The sequence below is a fragment of the Phascolarctos cinereus genome, unplaced genomic scaffold (genome assembly GCF_003287225.1).
Source record: "Phascolarctos cinereus isolate Bilbo 61053 unplaced genomic scaffold, phaCin_HiC Scaffold_1;HRSCAF=81, whole genome shotgun sequence".
NCBI classification, from domain to species: domain Eukaryota; kingdom Metazoa; phylum Chordata; class Mammalia; order Diprotodontia; family Phascolarctidae; genus Phascolarctos; species Phascolarctos cinereus.
This window is the reverse complement of record NW_027555514.1, coordinates 46,886,957-46,904,806: the sequence shown is the minus strand read 5'-3', so window position 1 is coordinate 46,904,806 and position 17,850 is coordinate 46,886,957. Positions and strand designations below refer to the sequence as shown.

The 17,850-nt window shown below is 39.3% G+C and overlaps 1 protein-coding gene across 5 annotated transcripts in view; it reads right to left on the bottom strand.

Moving 5' to 3' along the window:
* Nucleotides 1-17,850, bottom strand: part of SAMD9L (sterile alpha motif domain containing 9 like) — a 48,299-nt gene that overhangs the window by 12,822 nt on the left and 17,627 nt on the right. For 2 of the 5 annotated variants that reach the window (XM_078151772.1, XM_078151771.1), the window contains exons 2-3: nt 4,874-15,134; nt 51-155 (exon numbers count right to left, since the gene is read on the bottom strand). In XM_078151772.1, coding sequence (XP_078007898.1) covers nt 10,393-15,114 — 4,722 coding nt within the window. In that variant the 5' untranslated portion in view covers nt 15,115-15,134 and the 3' untranslated portion in view covers nt 51-155; nt 4,874-10,392. Of the gene's footprint in view, nt 1-50; nt 156-4,157; nt 4,622-4,873; nt 15,135-17,850 lie in introns of those variants that run through there. The other 3 variants (XM_020987406.2, XM_020987405.2, XM_078151770.1) reach the window with 3 other exon arrangements.

Sequence of the window (17,850 nt, the reverse complement as noted above, 5' to 3'; positions counted from 1 at the left end):
TTGATTTATGTATGCATATTTTATACACAATCATCAGTGTTTCTACTCACCTCACATTTACAAAGCCTGCTAGCAGTCAATATCCAGTGGCAATGTGCTCAGGGCAGCCCAAGATAATGTTCAGTAGTCTGCTGACAGATGATCCTACTAGGACTCTATTCAAAATCACAAAATAAGACATAATTAATTTTAGGTGCTCTCTCAACTCTCTGTACCCCTCTGGCTCTTCCATCTTCTTCCTTTTCCCCATTCCTTCATATACCCCAATGTCCTTGGGTCACCTACTCCCAGTCCCAAGCTCCCCAACTAAATCACTCTGTCTAGGTCTGTCTTCCCCCAGAGGACCTCATAGCCCTAAATGGCCTTTGCCTCTCTCTCTCTCTCTCTCTCTCTCTCTCTCTCTCTCTCTCTCTCTCTCTCTCTCTCTCTCTCTCTTCCATCAAAACTCTCGTTCTCAGACATATTAACTAGGTTGTTCCCGTATGCATACAATCTTCTCCTCCTTCACCTCTGTCTCTTCAACACTCGGCCTTTCTCAAGAGATTGTTCCTGATTTCTCCACTTGCTAGTGTTTCTCCAAAATTGCTTGGAATTTGTTTTCTATGTCTTATAGATTTACTTATCAGTGAACATCTTCTATTTTCCCCACTAGAATGTAAGCTCCTATAAGGAAAGGATTGTCTTGTCTAGATGCCCAGTGCCTAACAGGGTGCCTGGCACATTAGAGACACTTGATAAATGTTTGTGGATTGATGGATTATGAGTGGAGGCACAATTTAGGAAAAGACACTAACAAAGACCCCAACCCTCTGAGACTTAGAAGATGATCTTCCAGACTTTCTATAGCTAAAAAAAAAAAAGTCATTGCCCTGCAGCCAGTCTGGGGGTTTAAGCTAAGCTGATTGATTCTCCAAAGTTGGATATAAACTCTGTTATTGACAATGTAAGCTGCTAGGTGGCGCAGTGAATAGAGAGCCAGGCTTGGAATCAGAAAGTCTCATCTTTGTGAGTTTAAATCTGGCTTCAGACACTTACTAGCTGTGTGGCCCTGAGCAAATCACTTAATCTCTGCCTCAGTTTCCTCATCTGTAAAATAAGCTGGAGAAGGAAATTGCAAACCATTCTTTTCCAAGAAAACCCCAAATGGGATCACAGTTATTTCAGAGGTATATGTCTGTTTTGTGACAGTCCTCTGACATAATGGAGTCTATCCTCTATTGATTCCTCTATTGATCCTTGCTTTCTACACCTGGGCTCCCAATACCACATTCTTCTAGTGTAGGTGCAGCTGTAAAGAGGTTAAGTCCTTGCCAGGGTACCCAGTTTATGCCTAAGGAGAGGCCTGTGGGCCAGCCAGAACCCTAGGGGGAAATAGCCTCTTAATAAGTTTGAGTGCTGAGAATAATCTCAAACAATGGGAATCAGTTCAATACAAAGCTAATTGCATGCAGTAAGAAAGAGGGAGAAGGAGAGGAAAAGGGTACCAGACATACAATTCGCTAACAGAGTATAACTCAATAAGGGCAGCACTGTGTTGGGGAGCACAGGGTCATGGGTCCATTCAGCATGAAAGGCATACTCCAAGGTGCCCTTCTAGGAATATGGTTCTTAGGGTGACCTCCATGGAGCTAGGGGATATGTACATCAGAGGTCCGGGTCAAATATTATTTGGGAGTATTTGTTATTGGGGACATAAAATAAGCTGTCAGTAGACAAAATATTATTTGGGGGGACACAGCTGTACTAACCTTTGACAAATATTATTGTCGCTATTTTCCCACTAGTATGTTCTATAAGCTTACAGCTTCCCTTTAGCAGAGACTATCATGGTGGCCTCAAGACCATCAGGCCTAATCTTATAACAATGGTTTCCATGCATAGATTCTATAAGCTGCAGCCTACCCCAAGACCAGGTCCCAAGAACACCAGAGCCAATCTTATAACAATGTCTTTGTTAGCTAGATCAAAGCTCCTCTTGCTGCTGTTCCTGGCTTCCGGACTTCAAAACCATGCCTTTGTTACTGCCGCAGCTGGAATTTCCCTTAGCACTTGGGGCCTCCTTGCCCTCGCTAATCAATTATCCCTGTGGCCTTCTCAACCTTGATTATTCCTTTCTTGGCCTTCTGTCTGGGGTAGCTAGGTGGCATAGAGGATGATAGAGTACCATGTCTGGAGTCAGGAGGACCTGAGTTCAACCTCCCTGCCTCAGTTTCCTCAACTGTAAAATGATCTGGAGAAGGAAATGCAAACCACTCCAGTATCTTTGTCAAGAAAACTCCAAATGGAGTCACAAAGAGTCATTCATGACTGGAAAATGACACAATAACAAAACTACCTTGGTCATAAGAATAATAGCTATGAGAAGACTGTGATGAGCTATTTTCTATCATCACAAAGAACTGAAGAAATCAAAAGGGGCTAGAAGTTGGACAAGCTGTGGAAATTAGCACCCAGGCCCTGAGTCTCATAGCTCAGAGCCATTGGAAAACTAGGCTCAGAAGGGAGTGGCTAATTCTGGGCTTCTTCAGATCAGACTTACAGCCCCTATTTGCAGAATCCCTGGCTGACCAGGCTAGGAAGAGTTTTTAGGAAAACTTCTGCTTGGAAAATAAGTATGTACACAGTGCTTTATGGTTTAAAAGCATCTTTACATCCATTTGATCTTCACAACCACCCTAATTAGGTGACTGATCTTGTGTTCATTTTATAGGTGACAAAATAGACTTAGAAGTTGAATGATTGCCTAAGGTCACACAAAAAAGTTACTAGAAGTTCTAACCAGGGTTAGAACCTAGGTCCCCTGACTCCTATTCCAATTCTCTAAGATGAGAGGCTTTTTTTCTTTTACATTTCATTTTTATTTTATTTTTTCTCAGTTACATGTAAACAAAATATTTTAACACTTTTTTTTACATTTTGAATTTCAAATTCCTCCCTCCCTTCCCCCTCCTTGGGAAGGTAAGCAATTTGATAGACATTAAACATGGGCAATTATGCATAATACTTCCTTATTAGGCATGTCACGAAAGAAAATGCAGACCAAAAACACCAAGAATAATAAAGCAAAAAAAAGTATATGTGTCAATTTGCATTCAGATACCATCAGTTCTTTTTCTGAAGGCAGATAGCATTTTTTTAAATCATAAGTCCTTCAGAACTATCTTGGATCTAAGACTGAAAATTCTGAGCAAGACTAGGTTCAACATGAAAATGAATTTCCACAAAAGAACATCAGATCCTGGACTAGACAAAGGAAATAATGTCTATATCTGAAGACCAGACCTCTATCGGGCAGGGCTGGAATGAGGTCCGCTTTAGAGGTCTGGTCAGCGCTGGCCTCTTACTCTTCAGCTTCCCGACAGGCAGCCCACCCCTATTCTACTGCTCACCTCCCCGACCTGTGGCCGTGAGCACATTCGTCGCATCCCTTATCCTTTCGGGTGTCTTTTACCTAAACCCCCTGACCCTGACTCAAGGAGACAGAAACAGGAGAGAAATACTCTCAAATTCCTAATGAAGAGCCTGAGAAAGATGAAGGTTTAGCGCAGGGACAGACACCCAGGCGTGACATAGCTGCTCCCCCTGCCCCAAGGCTAGTGTATTCCACAACAAGGGCGGGAGTGAGAGGCTCTTGGCCCAATGCGAGGCCTTTGAGTTTTCTTCCCACTAAAGGCCGCAGCTCTGCCAGTCCAGCTGCTGCCGCCCCCACTCTCCAGGACCCCGGCCGGCAGAGGCGTGGTAGCTCGTCCAGCCCCAGAGCTCCCCCGATGGGCTCCCGAGAAGGCCAGCCTTTCTCTGCCCGCGGTCGGCCTCCTTCACCTCTCCCATTGCAGCCCGCTCCACCAGCCTTCCGAGTAGCTCTGCCCTCGGCATCAGGAAGAGAAAGGCAGGATCCCTCCGACTTCCATGTTCACAGGAGTGGGGACCCTTGAGATCGTTCTCCCAGGCTAATCTCTGAGATCGGCTAATAACACAGAACTTTTTTCAGAGTTAAAAATAGGATTACAAAATGACTCAGGTTTACAAGATGAGTTTTTACAGGTTATGAGGAGGGGGTGCATGGTTTCATAAACACACACAAACATAGATTTGATTTTCCAGGAAAATCAGTAAGACTTTCTCCCAATAACAACAGTCAAAAGAAGGAATGGACTTACCCCGATTTCCTGGCACTTTGTGTCTCACAAACTTTTAAAAAAATCCCAAAACACAAAACCAAAAACAGTCATTTTGTTCAATTACGGAGAGCTCAGAATGATTGTGGTAGCTACTCTCCCGGGCTCTTAAAGAAAGAGAGGTCATGTTTTCCAGTTCTTAAAAAAAAAAATAAAATTGTCCTCTGCTTAAACACAATTAAAGACTGGACTTTAAGATAAAGACGTATGTCTTAAAAGGGATGGAACACTTCCTGGAGTTTTGCAGAAATGTTTCAGTTTCGTTTCTCAAAGTGCACAGAATTCAAGTACAACCCCTTTTGGAATGTTCTCACTTTCTTGTCTAATTGACAGCTCCTTTCCCTTTCTTGTCATTCTCTTTTTCTCCCTCCTTGCTGTCTGTCTTTCTCTTCCCCCTTTGTCTCTGTCTCTCTTCCTTTCTGTCTCTATCTCTCTGTTTCTGTCTCTACATCTCTCCCCTTTCTTCCCCCTCTCTCCCCCCTTTCCTTTCCCCTCCTCTCTTCTACTCCCTCCCTCCCCATGTCCTTTCTTTCTTCATTTCTCCTCTCCTCTCCTTTTCTCTTTGGGTTTCCACAGCTCAGAGTGAAAGTAAATAGCAACTGTTTTTGTTTTGGCCAGAAACCCTGAGGGTCTTCCCCTTCTAGCTTTTTTTTTTTTTGGACTAGGTAAAAGAGGCCATTCTTTACCTCATCTCTTACCTAGCTTTAATCACTGAATGGGTTAAGGCCAATGTCTCCCACTTCATCTGGGACCATCTCATCTTCCTGATCTATGTCTTGCCACTGGACCCACATAGCTCCCAGCTGAGGAAGTGAGGCTGGTGACTTTGCAAAACCTTCCCTCACTTAAGTCCAATTCACTTGCAAGTTATGGCTTCACCTTCCTGATGTCATGGTTCTCCTAAAGAATGAAGGACAAACAACAACTTTCAGCACTTAGTAGAATGTTTAGTACTCAGTAAGCAGTTATAAATATTTGTTGACTGGTTAACTAACAAAAAAAAAAAGAAAGAAGAAAGATTCATATCTGAGCTCTTAAATGGGCAAGACAACTGTCCTTCTCTCTGGTGAGTCCACCCCCAACCAGGGATCTCTAGCATCCTCCACATTCATCATACCCCCTGGAGGGTCACCTCTCCACCCACATCAGGATGCTCACTGCCCCTTGCTACTTCTCAGTGCCAGCGCTTGCTTGGTCCAGCAGCTCTTCTTCTGGGTCTGGGAATCTCTCCTTTTATTTACAAACTCTGCCATTCTGTCACAGCTACTGCGTTGCTGTTTGTTTAAGAACTCCTCGCTGATCTGCTGATGACTCTGCCCACTGCCATCTCTGGGACTCTGGTTCTCTAGAGGAAATTCATAGGTCCCCAGGAATCTAATCCATGAATCCTTATATAAGTGGTCTTTTTTCTGCATCTCTCTTACTTTTCCTTCTCTCCACCTCTCTCTATAACCAAGTATTTCAAATGACCCTATCCATTTAACCTCAGAGAGGTTGGACCCAAAAGAATAATTGAATGGAGGTGGGGGAGGAAAATGGGGCCTTTGGAGCTATGAAAAGTGCTGGCACAAGTGTGATTCATGCTGCCCAGGCACTGGGATATTAGTCTCTGGAATCAATTGACTCATTCTTATATTGGGGATTTAGACCTGCTTGGAGGTTTGAGAGGCAAGTTGTGTTCTGAATGTTGAGCATGTGTGGCAGAAGTATGGGACAAGGGAGAAATTCAATCAATCAATCAATCAATCAATCAATATTTATTAAGTGGTTACTATGTTCCAGGCACTGTGCTAAGCATTAAGGATACAAAAAAGTGGCAAAAGATAGCCCTTGCCCTCACGGAGCTTACAATCTAATGGGCGAGACAACATATAAAGAAATACATGCAAAGCAAGTTATGTAAGTTTTATATATATATACATATATATACATACACACACATACAATACACACACACATGCCCTCGCATGTGTATGTGTGTACATGTGCATGTGTATGTATGTGTGTATACATACATATACATATACACATATATATGACTAACAGGCACTAGAATTAAGAAGTATTGGGAAAAGCTTCTAGTAAAAGATGGTACAAGGCCCCTTGTGTGGCCTTGTATTGCAGGATCTGAATTCAGGGAAATCAGGTGACTTTGGCCAAACATGGAGCTTGGAATATCCCCCATACCTATAACATTGGACTTTGCCTAGGATCCCACCAACAGAGAGCTATAGGAGAATTGACACCAATTGACACCAATTGACATTATAAGCAGAACAACACTGCCTAGGATTGTGGAGGAATTCTAATGGGGAATGATGTTGGAAAGCAATGACCTGGCCATCTGCTGTGAACCAGAGACCTTTAGGCTGAGAGTTGGAAATCATGTATATACAAGGGTAGTCACTAACAACACCCTCGGTGGTATCAGATGGTTAAATTCCAAGACTCTGGGTGAGGACAATGAACCAGGGAAGTGAGAAATATTTCCAAAGTGTACCTGGTCCCCTTTGACATGTAAGAGTCTCTGACAATCAGTCAGTCAATATTAAGTGCCTACTATGTGCCAGAGATTGTGCTAAGTCCTGGAGATACAAATACAAGGTTGTTTTTTTTTTTTAAAAAAGGACAGTCTTTGTCCTCAAGGAGCTTACAAACTAATGGGAGAAGATAACATACAAAAATAAGCTAATAAGTGAGGGTATAGGTTGTAGGAAAGGAAGAGGGAACAGTACTTAGCTCACTGGCATAACAAGGAATTGCAAAGAAATCCAGAAGTAGTGTAGCTGGTGGAAATGTGGAGAGAATCAGTCAACAAGCATTTTTTAAGCACCTCATATGTGTCACACACTGTGCTGGGCTCTGGACATTAGTTACCGGCAATAAGTTAATTGAACTCTCTGGACCTCAGTTTCCTCATCTGTGTAATGAAAAGATTGAACTAGGTGACATCTAAGGTCCCTTAAATGGCCGTGAATTCAGTGATCCTATGATTCAACTATTACATTCATTTTACAAATGAGGCAGCAGAAGCATGATCAGGCTAAGTAACTTGTCAGAAATCACATAGGAAGTTAGTGACAGAGCCAGGAAGTGGTGGGCGTCTTTTTCTCCATTTCTTGGATCATGTCAAAGCATGGTGAGGTACTTACTCTCCACGGAAATGAAAAGTGCCCCAACCAACCATAGCTCAAAGAATACTAGGGGAAAAAAATGGAAACAGAGATTGTGACAAAGCTTCCATTTTCTGTGATAACCATCTAGAATCTTAAGTATCCAAGTCTTTTGTGATGATTGGATCAGATTTAAAGCTGAAAGGGACCTTAGTCCAACCCTCTTGTTTTACAAATGGAAAAGCTTGGGTCCAGAGAGATCCTGATTTAATTGACGTCACACAAATAGCGGACCTTAAATTTACCTCTGGTTCCAATATCTGGAAACAATTCATAAAGTCTCATTAATAATAGAGGATTTTTTAAAAGGCTATTAAATACCACCTTAAGCAGGTGAATGACTCCCCCAAATTATAAATAGTAAAACATTATTAAATTAGTTCATGTCCAGAAGGCCTTTCCTGGTCTCCCAAATGTGAGCATCCAACCCTTCTCCAACTTACTTTCTATTTATCTATTTTTTTAAACTTATTTTGCACGTACTCATATATGGACATAATGTCTCTCCTAACAGAATGTAAACTCCTTGAGGTCAGGTACTCTTAGTCAGTCAAAAAGCATTTATTAAGCACTAACTGTATGCCAGAACTATGATAAACTCTCCAGACACACACAAAAAGGCAAAAATATGGTTCCTGTCCTCAAGAACTCACATTCTTAATGGAGGGGACAACTTGCAAAAATACAAAGAATTGTGTACATGCAAGATGTACAATGTAAAAGGGAGGTAATCTCAAAGGCAAAGGATGGGGTGGTCCTCAAAAAGGTCTTTGGCAGAAGGTGGTATTTGAGGGGAATCTTGAAGGAAATTAGGAGGCAGAAGTGAGGAGGAAGAGTATTGTATACCCCAGCAGACAGCCAAAAGTCAGGGGACTGGAGGCAGGCAAGTGTCAACAAGATGAAAAATATCATAAGTAGAAACTTTAAGTGCCATTAAGGGTGGTTTGGAGTGTGTGTGTGTGTGTGTGTGTGTGTGTGTGTGTGTGTGTGTGTGTGTTTAAAAGAAATCAATGAATTGTATAACTCAAAGTGAATCCCTGAAAAAGCAAAAACAAACCGAGGAAGGTGGAAGGGTAGGGGCATGAAAACTGCATTTTACATAATCACCAGAAGATGGCGATAGTTGCTCACTAAAGTAAAGCTTTTTGCCTTTGAAATTAAACCACTTCCTCCCCTTGTAACTGATTTGGAAAGTAGCTTGTTTGGGTGTGTCTATTTACTGTCGGCTTGAAAGGAAAATAACCTTGAAGAAACATATTTTGCTTTCAAGTCTCCAGTTCTCTAGTTTGCCCTGGGGATTGGTGTAGGGGGTGGGGGGAATGGAAAGGGGTTTAGATTCCATAGCTAGATGGCCAAGTAAGCTTTGTGAGATTCCTGTACCTAGGTTTGGATTGGAGAGAGTTGGAAATTTCTTCCATCCGGAATGCCCTTCCACCATCCTTTGCTCTTGGAGTAAGAATCTAAATAACTCCTTTAAATATTTTGACTCTTTAAAAAAATAAGTCTGGTCCTCAGATATTCTGAGAAATCATCTCTGGTCTGGGTCCTCCTGTCCCTGGATGTGTCCTCATGCCATGGTTTCACTGAGATGTCATGGACTCTAATTCACTTTTAATCAAGTGTTCTTTGACAGGGTTAACTTGAATTGAACGCGGGGGGCGTATGCTTGGAAAGCTCAACTTCTAAGCCTTTCATCCAACCACACGGACTTGATGTTCTGTCATAATGATGTTACTCGGGAGTTACAAGGGAAGGCTAGCCCTCTAGACTGTCCAAGCCTCGTGCTTTCATCTCTCTGTGAATAGGACTCCTTGCATACAGATGACAAACATTTTACCCTGCAATGACCCTGTTGGGTAGTAAGGTAATTATTACCCCCATTTAGAAAATTTTTTTATTTTTAATTTGTGGAACAAAGCAAGCATTTCCATAGCACAGTCCAAAAAAACATTTGATTGAACCCAAAACTGCAAATTTACCATGTACAACTTGCCATGTACAACAAAGTTAGAGTATAAATGTATTTTTTTCCCTTTTTTTCTTTTCTCTTCCCCCTACCCTAGAGATGGCTATCATCAGACACACACACACACACACACACACATATATATATAAAACATATATATAAAATTTATGTATGTATGCATGTATGTATATGTGTATGCATATATATGCTTCCATATATATACACATATATAATTATTCTACACATATGCATTTAAAATTATTCTATACATACTTCTATTAATCAGTTCTTTCTCTAGATGCAGATAGCATCTTTCTTCATATGTCCTTTATAGTTAATTTGGGCATTTATAATAGTCAAAATTACTTAGTCACTCAAAGTTGTTCTTAGAACAATATTGCTGTTACTGTATACCATGTTCTCTTGCTTCTGCTCACTTCATTTTTCATCATTTCGTGCAAGTCTCTCCATGCCATTCTGAGATCGTCAAGCTGATCATTTCTTCTATCACTGTAGTATTCCATCACAACCACACACCACAACTTGTTCAGCCATTCCCCAGTTGTTGGCGATCCGTGCAATCACTCCCATTTTCTATTTAGGAATCTAAAGCACAAGCAGGTTCAATGATTTGTCACAGATCACAGACTTAGCCAATTGGAGGACCAGGAGTCTAGAATCTATCAAGTGCTAGAATTGTTTTATTATTAATTTCTTTATTTATTTCCTAGCACAATGAAGTACACCCTAAAGAAATGGAAAGGCTCTTTCATATATAACCACATTGGTGGGGGTGGGGAGGAAGTGGAGATATTAAGAGTAACAAAGCTTCCCTTTTTTTAAATGGGCCTCCAGATTTTACAAATTGGAGACATTTGGAAAGAATTCATAAGGTCTTAATGGTAGCAGAAGAGTAAGATAATTTTTGGATGGTGTCTTGTGTAATTTTTGGAATTAAGAAAAAAGAAGAAGGTAAAGTATGAGGAAAATGAACTCTACAAAATTCTGATTTCAGACTGAAAGCTAATACCATGGAGACAAGAAGCCTCAGAAAACAAGAAGAAAATAGTTTGGTTTCTTAAATGATCTCTATGCCATATGCAAGTGGGCCTCCAATGGAAAATCCCAGGTAGAAGGATACTTTTTCTATACTTCTGCCACTCCGTAGGCGACCTAAGAAAACAGGCCTCACCGGGATCTTGATTTTTTCATCTCCTCCATACTCGACGTAGATGAGTTCACCCTCAGCCCGGCCCCTTAATCGTAGCAAAAGTTCCTGGACTTTTTTTTCCTCCCAAACAGCTCCACTCTGCCACAGGGTACTCGTATCTGACACATTTTCAAAACATTCCTCGATTTTGACTTTGTGCACAAGCCTGTTGAAACCACTGCCTTTTCCAAGGTAAAAATGTGCAATTGGCTGTTTGAAGTGACACATATACTTGTATTGTGACCTGAAGGACATATTTAGAGATGAAATATACTTTTCCATTTGTCCAGAATCTAAATCAAGTTGTTGGTTTTCTGGCCAGAACAGCAGGGAGGCAAGGAAGTAAGGTTCTACATATTTGTGATCTAAACCTACTTGTTTCAGGACTTCTCGGAGCTGTTTCTTTAGCTTAGGAAGGGGTTGCACCAGTTTGGAAGCCGGTTTTATACAACTGAGAATGATGTTGGCCAGAATAAAATTCTGTTTTTCTCTCAAGTGGATTTTGTTGGTCAACTGTCCAAGGAGAAAAGTATATTGACTTATGATATCTTCCATTTTGTTGGAAGCACTTCTTGGATTTGTGAGAAGATATTCCAATAATCCAGAAAACTTGTCTGCTTTTAAAATCTGCAGACTTCTCCTACAGTTCTCTACTTGAGTTGACAAAACAAGTTTTGATTTAGGTTTTTTGTCCTGAGATTGCTGTAAATGTAGGGGACCGAATACTATTGCATACTTATTGAAACATTCAGCCACCTTTCTCCGAAGTTTTAGCTCCTCTTTTTCTTTAATGCTGTTCTTGGGTTTCAGAAGGACAAAGTAGTCATCAAAAAAATCAAAGGCTTCTTTCAAAACTAATTGCAAGTTACTCAGGTAAGGCATGAACTCCTTAAGTACTAAGTGATATTCATCATTTGGATTCCCAGGAATATCACCCACTCCAGATAAAAATTGTACCATATGCACTTGACCTTCTTTGCCAAAGAAAGAAATAAACTGTAGAACCTGGATTGTGCAAAGACACACTTCAATCTCTCCTTGATAGCCTGCTGTATTGTATGAATCGTACCTCCTTTTCAAACTTTGACTGTCCAAATCCTCTCTGACATTTTCTTTCATTTTAGTTTGCTCCTGAGACAATTTGAAGGCTTTGGAGGCTGTTTCAGCAGTTTCTAGGAGACTTCTCAGATCCTGAGTGGTGATGCTCTTACTTCTTGCATTTTCTTCCAACCACCATTTTATCTTACTCTTGTAGACTTGACCAATTGTATCTGAGATATAGGAATTGTAAGGTGCCAGTGTTTTTGCTTTCTCTGCCCACTTCAGAGCTTTGAGAAAATTTTTCTCCTTAAGGTAGAAATGTCTTGCTAAAGCTTGACAAATGAATGCATTCCGGGGGAACCGAATCGTTCCTTCCTTCAAGACCATTACAACTTCACCATTACCTTCTTCCTGCTGTACTGCTTCGATAAGTGGAGAAAACAAAGTATCTGTCTCATCCCCATGCTCCCTGCGTTGCCTGGTAAGCAACAAGGTTTCCACATCTTGGGAAAGCTTATCTCTTCCTATTCCAACATCATAAAATAAACTCTCTTGTAACAGTCCCAGTGTGATTCGACTTTTAGCCAAATGATACGTGGTTTTCAATTCTACTAGACAATGATTGGCAATCAGAGGATGGATGATCCTTACACCTTTGTATTTCCCTTTTTCCTCCACTTCCATTCGAATCAAAATAGTAGAATAGGTTCCCATCTTGTCTTCAAGGCATTCAGTTCCCCAGAAAGCCCTCTTGTTTGCAATTCCCAAGAATTCCTCACACTGGGATACCGAGATTATGGAATTAGTAACATAAGAGTTCAGTAAAGCCAGAAAGGAAATGAGTTGTGCTTCCTTGCTCTGTATTTCCAGCCCTTTTAGTATGTTCCTAACAACATTTTCTATGTATTTTTCATCAAAATTACTTTTCATGATCATGAAGGAATAAAAGTCTTTAAAGTTCTTGTATTGCTTTTCAATTTCTTTCAGTTTGACCTCAAAAGCTCTTTGCTCTGCCTCAGAGAGTTTATTTTCCAGAGCAATGCTGTCTGGATGTTTTGCACTTTTAAGAGGATTCTGGGATCTCATACAGTTTAAAATGATCACTAGAGGTTTTTCATACTGAATACCCTTTTCTGCTACTGCTACAAGAATATAATTCTGTAGCACAGAGACATTGTCTTGTTCCTCAAAATCATCCACAAGGAGCAGTACAGGTAAATAATCTTGCTGACCATTTGAACCATATGTGATTAAATTGATTACCTGTTCTCCAATTTCTGGAAATTCGGTTGCTTTGTTTTTCAACACAGCACATCTGAATTTTTTCTTTAGTTTCCATAGAACATGCATAGCCAACGTAGTCCCCCCACAGCCTGGATGGTGATAAAGATTGATAGTTTTGACACAATTTTGTTTGGGAGAATCTGCCCAGTCTTGAACCATTTCTTTAAGGTTTTTATACCTGTCCCTTTTGATAAAGGTTGAATAGTTTTTAGAGGAAAAGTAGAAGTTCCACCAGGAAACTTTGCCACCTCGGTAAAAGTGCTCCTCTTGAGATTTCATGAATTCAAGGAACTTATTTTTATCCTCTTCCAATTCTGTGTCTTCACATTCATTTTCACAAAGGATTTCTAGAGCACTCATGAAGTCTTCTTCCTTTTTCAGAAGAACAGTAGATGAACCAGTTGATGGCAAAAACCTTTGTGAAGAATGAATCCTTGACTTTAATTTAAGAATTGTACCATTTATCTTTTCAAGACTTAAGGTAGAAATACATCGGTCTGAGAGCTCATCGACCATTGTCAGTCTGGCTTGTAGAAGAGTTTTCCATCGCTGGCATATCTGTGAACTGATGCAGATGCATAATATGTTTTCCATTCCCTTCAGTTCTTGGTAGAAAGCACAGAATGTTTCAATGAGGGGATCTCTTGGATCTTCCACTGGAGAGAGTAACAGAAACACCACCAAAAACTTTCCTCTTGGCATTATGTTTTCATGTGTAAGAAATGAAATGAGTTTTCTGACTTCTGAAGCTCTTTCTCGTTGCCATAAACTTGACTCTAAAGGTTTGTCTTCCCGACTTCCTAGATCTGTTCTACCATTACAAAAGATCCAGCTGGGTTGTTGATAAAGATTCAATTTACTGGGATTTTGGATAATTTTGTCATCGTATTGACGTGGAAAGTGAAGATTTGCTGCTCGGGTCTCTCGGTAAGACTTCACCAACCCATTGTTCCCAGATTCAGGATCAAACTCCAATACAGCAAACCACTTGATTTCCTTTAGAAAGTCCAGGTGCTTTTTTTGATTTGGATGGCACTTACTGGCCACTAGAATGTACCAGTCATAGTAGGAATTGTCCAACAGGTCTCGGTTTCCTGTGAGCAGTTTCACTAGCTTTGGCCCTTCGTTTTCCTTCATCTTCCTTTTTGTTCCATTTTCTTCTTCTGCAGATTTTCTGGAATTTGCCAGTGAATCCAAATCCAGTAAAAACTTTCTGTAATTTGCATCATTTTGCTTGACATTAGCAAGGATATCTTTAGAGCTGGCTCCCTCTCTCACAAAAATTGAGTGTTCGTTACTTTCTTTCCACCTTTCATCTTTATAGTTTTGCATCCTGATGCGGAAAATGGTGTGTTTACATATGGAATACTGAGGAATGACATCGACTTCAATAACAAATCTATCAGATAGAGTATTGTCTTGCAGTAAGACTTCCACAAACCTGGGCTCCCTAATACATTTACGTGCTATAGTGGCCTGCTCGCCATAATCAAAATAGCGTTTGATCATCAGATTGAAATGGTCAATAAAAACATCCTTACTGGTAATTTTCAGCCCAATGATTTCTCCATGGGGTTTGTCTTTGACACCAAAATGGATAGTGCCATTGGTGCGGGAATTCATGCAGGCTGAAGCAAACCTAAAGACTTCATTGCTGAATTTCATTTTGATGTCTTCCTCAGTTGCTGACTCAGTATTAGTCAATGCCTTGTACTCATGGGCTGGCTCGATGAGATTTAGTGGTCCTGTTTCTACCTGCAAAGTATAATGCTGTATATAACGATAGGTGTCATGGAAGTTGTCAAAAGGATATGGCATACACGGTAACCTTTTTGGTTCTACTTCTGCATCATCTAATACATTTTCCGTAGCGAGCTTTGATTCCTGTATACATTCAGAATTTGCAATATCTTGAGAGCTGGTGATTGAAATTGCCTTTTCCGTATTTTCTGCTTTGAGTTTTGCTCTCACTTTGTCTTTCTTTCTAGGCATTTTCAAGCTATCTTGTTTTCCAGATGTCTGAACTGGACTTTCTGGTGGAATGTCCTTCAATGTTTTGTAAGTGCGCATTATCAACAGAGCTGGGCCACGCGGTATACCCATGTTCACAAGATCCTTCTCTTCTAAGACACTTAATACTAATCCTGACACTTCTTCAGAAAGTAGGATTTGTCCAAATTTTTCCTCAATCTTTAGTTCTTCTGTTGCCCATTGTTTCACACGTTCTTTGGTCCAGCCATCAACCTTTGTTGTCAGGTCAGTCATTTCAAAGATGTATCTTCACTCTTTTGGAAGAAAAACAAAATTCATGTAACATATGTTTGGGATGTTGTGCGATGCATTTGATTTAGAATTATAATGACTTACAAGCTCCGTTTACTGAATCACAAAATCACAGTTGGAAGGGATATTAGAGATCATCTCGTCCATGCTAGACCTAAACAACTATCCCCTTTGCAATATCCCCGACAAGTCACCAACTTGCCTTCCCTTGAAGATCCCCAGTAGCAGCAAACTCCTTACTCAATTCTACTTTTGAATGACTCTGACTTTTAGGAAATTTTTCCTTATATCTAACCTTTCTACCACTTCCACCCATTGGTTCTTGTCCAGCCTTCTAGCTAGGGCCAAGAAGAAAATGACATTTTTGTTGTCCTTAGTTTTTATCATCATCATTGGCTCGTTCTGACATTTAGAATTGCAGATATTATTCTTGCAAGATCACACCACTGTCTTTCACTCCTACTCTACTCTCTGCCCCTGCTTCCCTGTGTATACTTTAAAAATTTATATTGAACAATGAGCTCGCTGTGCATCCATGGGCTTGTGACCTAGTTCAATGTAATTAAGCCTATTTTGGCAATAGGCCATGAAGGGAAAATGTTAATATTGAAACGGAAAAGGATTATTTTTCAGCCATTTCATAAGTATCTCTATCACTTGACTTTGGTTAGCAAAAATCAAAACCCTCATTCTATGTTCAAATATAGCTCTAAAATTAAACTGAAAACATTTTACAGTAAATCACCTGTGCTTCTTGTCTACAAAGCTTGGCTCCAGTGACTTTTCCATGTAAGACCTTTCTTGACACCCCATATCTTAGGTGTTTAATCTTCATCCCCCTTTTATTTACTTTCTTTCTGTCTCTGTTCTCTCTCTCTCTCTCTCTCTCTCTCTCTCTCTCTCTCTCTCTCCATATATATATATATATAATATATGAAAAAATATGTATATATATGTATATATGTGTGTATGTGCATATATATATATATATACACACACATATACATGTATGTTTTTTTTCACCAAATAGGTGGTAAACTTCTTGAGTTCAGAGATTGCTTTATTTTTTTACACACACACACACATACACATACTCACAAAATCCAGTCACTTGCACATGGTATTGTTCCTTCATAAATGTATGTTGCAATTTGGAATCATGCAAATAAATTGACCAAAATGCCCATTCCCCTTGATTCAGAGATTCCACTATGAAGCTTTGAGACCAAGGAGGTCACTGACAAGAAGAAAGTCCTTATGTGCTCCAAAATATTTATAACAGAGAACTAGAAACAAAGTAGACAGCACCAATTAGGGAATGGTGAAACAAATCACAGTACGTGGATATACTGAAATCTTACCAATCTGTAAGAAATGATGATCACAAATAAAACAAATGTAACCAAGATCAGAAGGAAAGCAGAAAACTAGGGGGAAATTTTATAGACAGTTTCTCAGATAAAGGTCTCATATTTCACATACATAAAGAACTTTGTAAAGTTTATAAGAATATGAGTCATTCTCCAATTGATAGATGGTCAAAGGATATGAAGAGGAAGTTTTCCAATGAAGTAGTAAGATAATTTATAGTCATATGAAAAAATGCTCTAAATCATTATTGATTAGAGAAACGCAAATTGAAACAACCTTGAGATATCATTTGACACCTATCAGATTGACTAAAATAATTGAAGGGGAAAGCAACAAATGTTAGAAGGGATGTGAAAATTTTGTGACACTAATTCATTGTTGGTGGAATTGTGAACTGATCCAACCATTTTGGAGAGCAATCTGTAATTATGCCCAATGAGTTGTTAAATTGCCTATGCCCAGCAATACCACTACTATTTCTGTTTCCAAAAATGATTAGGGAAAAAGGAAAAGAACCTATACATTTTTAAAATGTTTATAGCAGCATTCTATGTGGAAATTGCAGGGATGCCCATCAATTAGGGAATGGCTGAACAAGGTATATGATATATAGTGTATGATTGTGATGGAATGCTACTGTACTATAAGAAATGATGAACTTGATGGTTTTAGAAAAACATGGATAGACTTGCATGAAAAAATGAAGAACAAAATGAATAGGACCAAGAAAATGTTATACGCAGCAACAACAATATTGTTTTAAAAAAACTTTGGGCAAATAAGTCATTTTGGCTATTATAAATACCCAAATTAACTACAAAGGACATATGAAGAAAGACACTATCTGCACCTGGAGAAAGAACTGAGAAGTAGAAGTATGTATAGAATGATTTTTTAATATATATACATATATACATAATTACAAAATATTATAATTTATAAATATATTTATGATTATATATATGAATATATTTATAAATTTATAATTTGTAAAATAAATATAAATTATATATGTATACACACATATATTTGTGTCTAATGGTAGCCATCTCTAGGGGGAAAGAGAAGAAAAAAGAGGAGGGAAAAAGAAAGTTACATGATAATTTTATTATATATTTAAAATGAATAGCAAGTTGTACATAATAGATTTGCAGCTTCATGTGCAACCATTTTTTTCTTATTCTATGTTATGGAAATGCTTGTTTTATTTCATAAATGAAAAACTAAGAAAAATTTAAAAAACAAATGATGATTATGATGCAATGATTTGCATGCTCTGTTACAGAATGAAGCAAGCAGAGCCAATAAAACCATATTCACAATGACTACAACAATGTAAATGGAAGG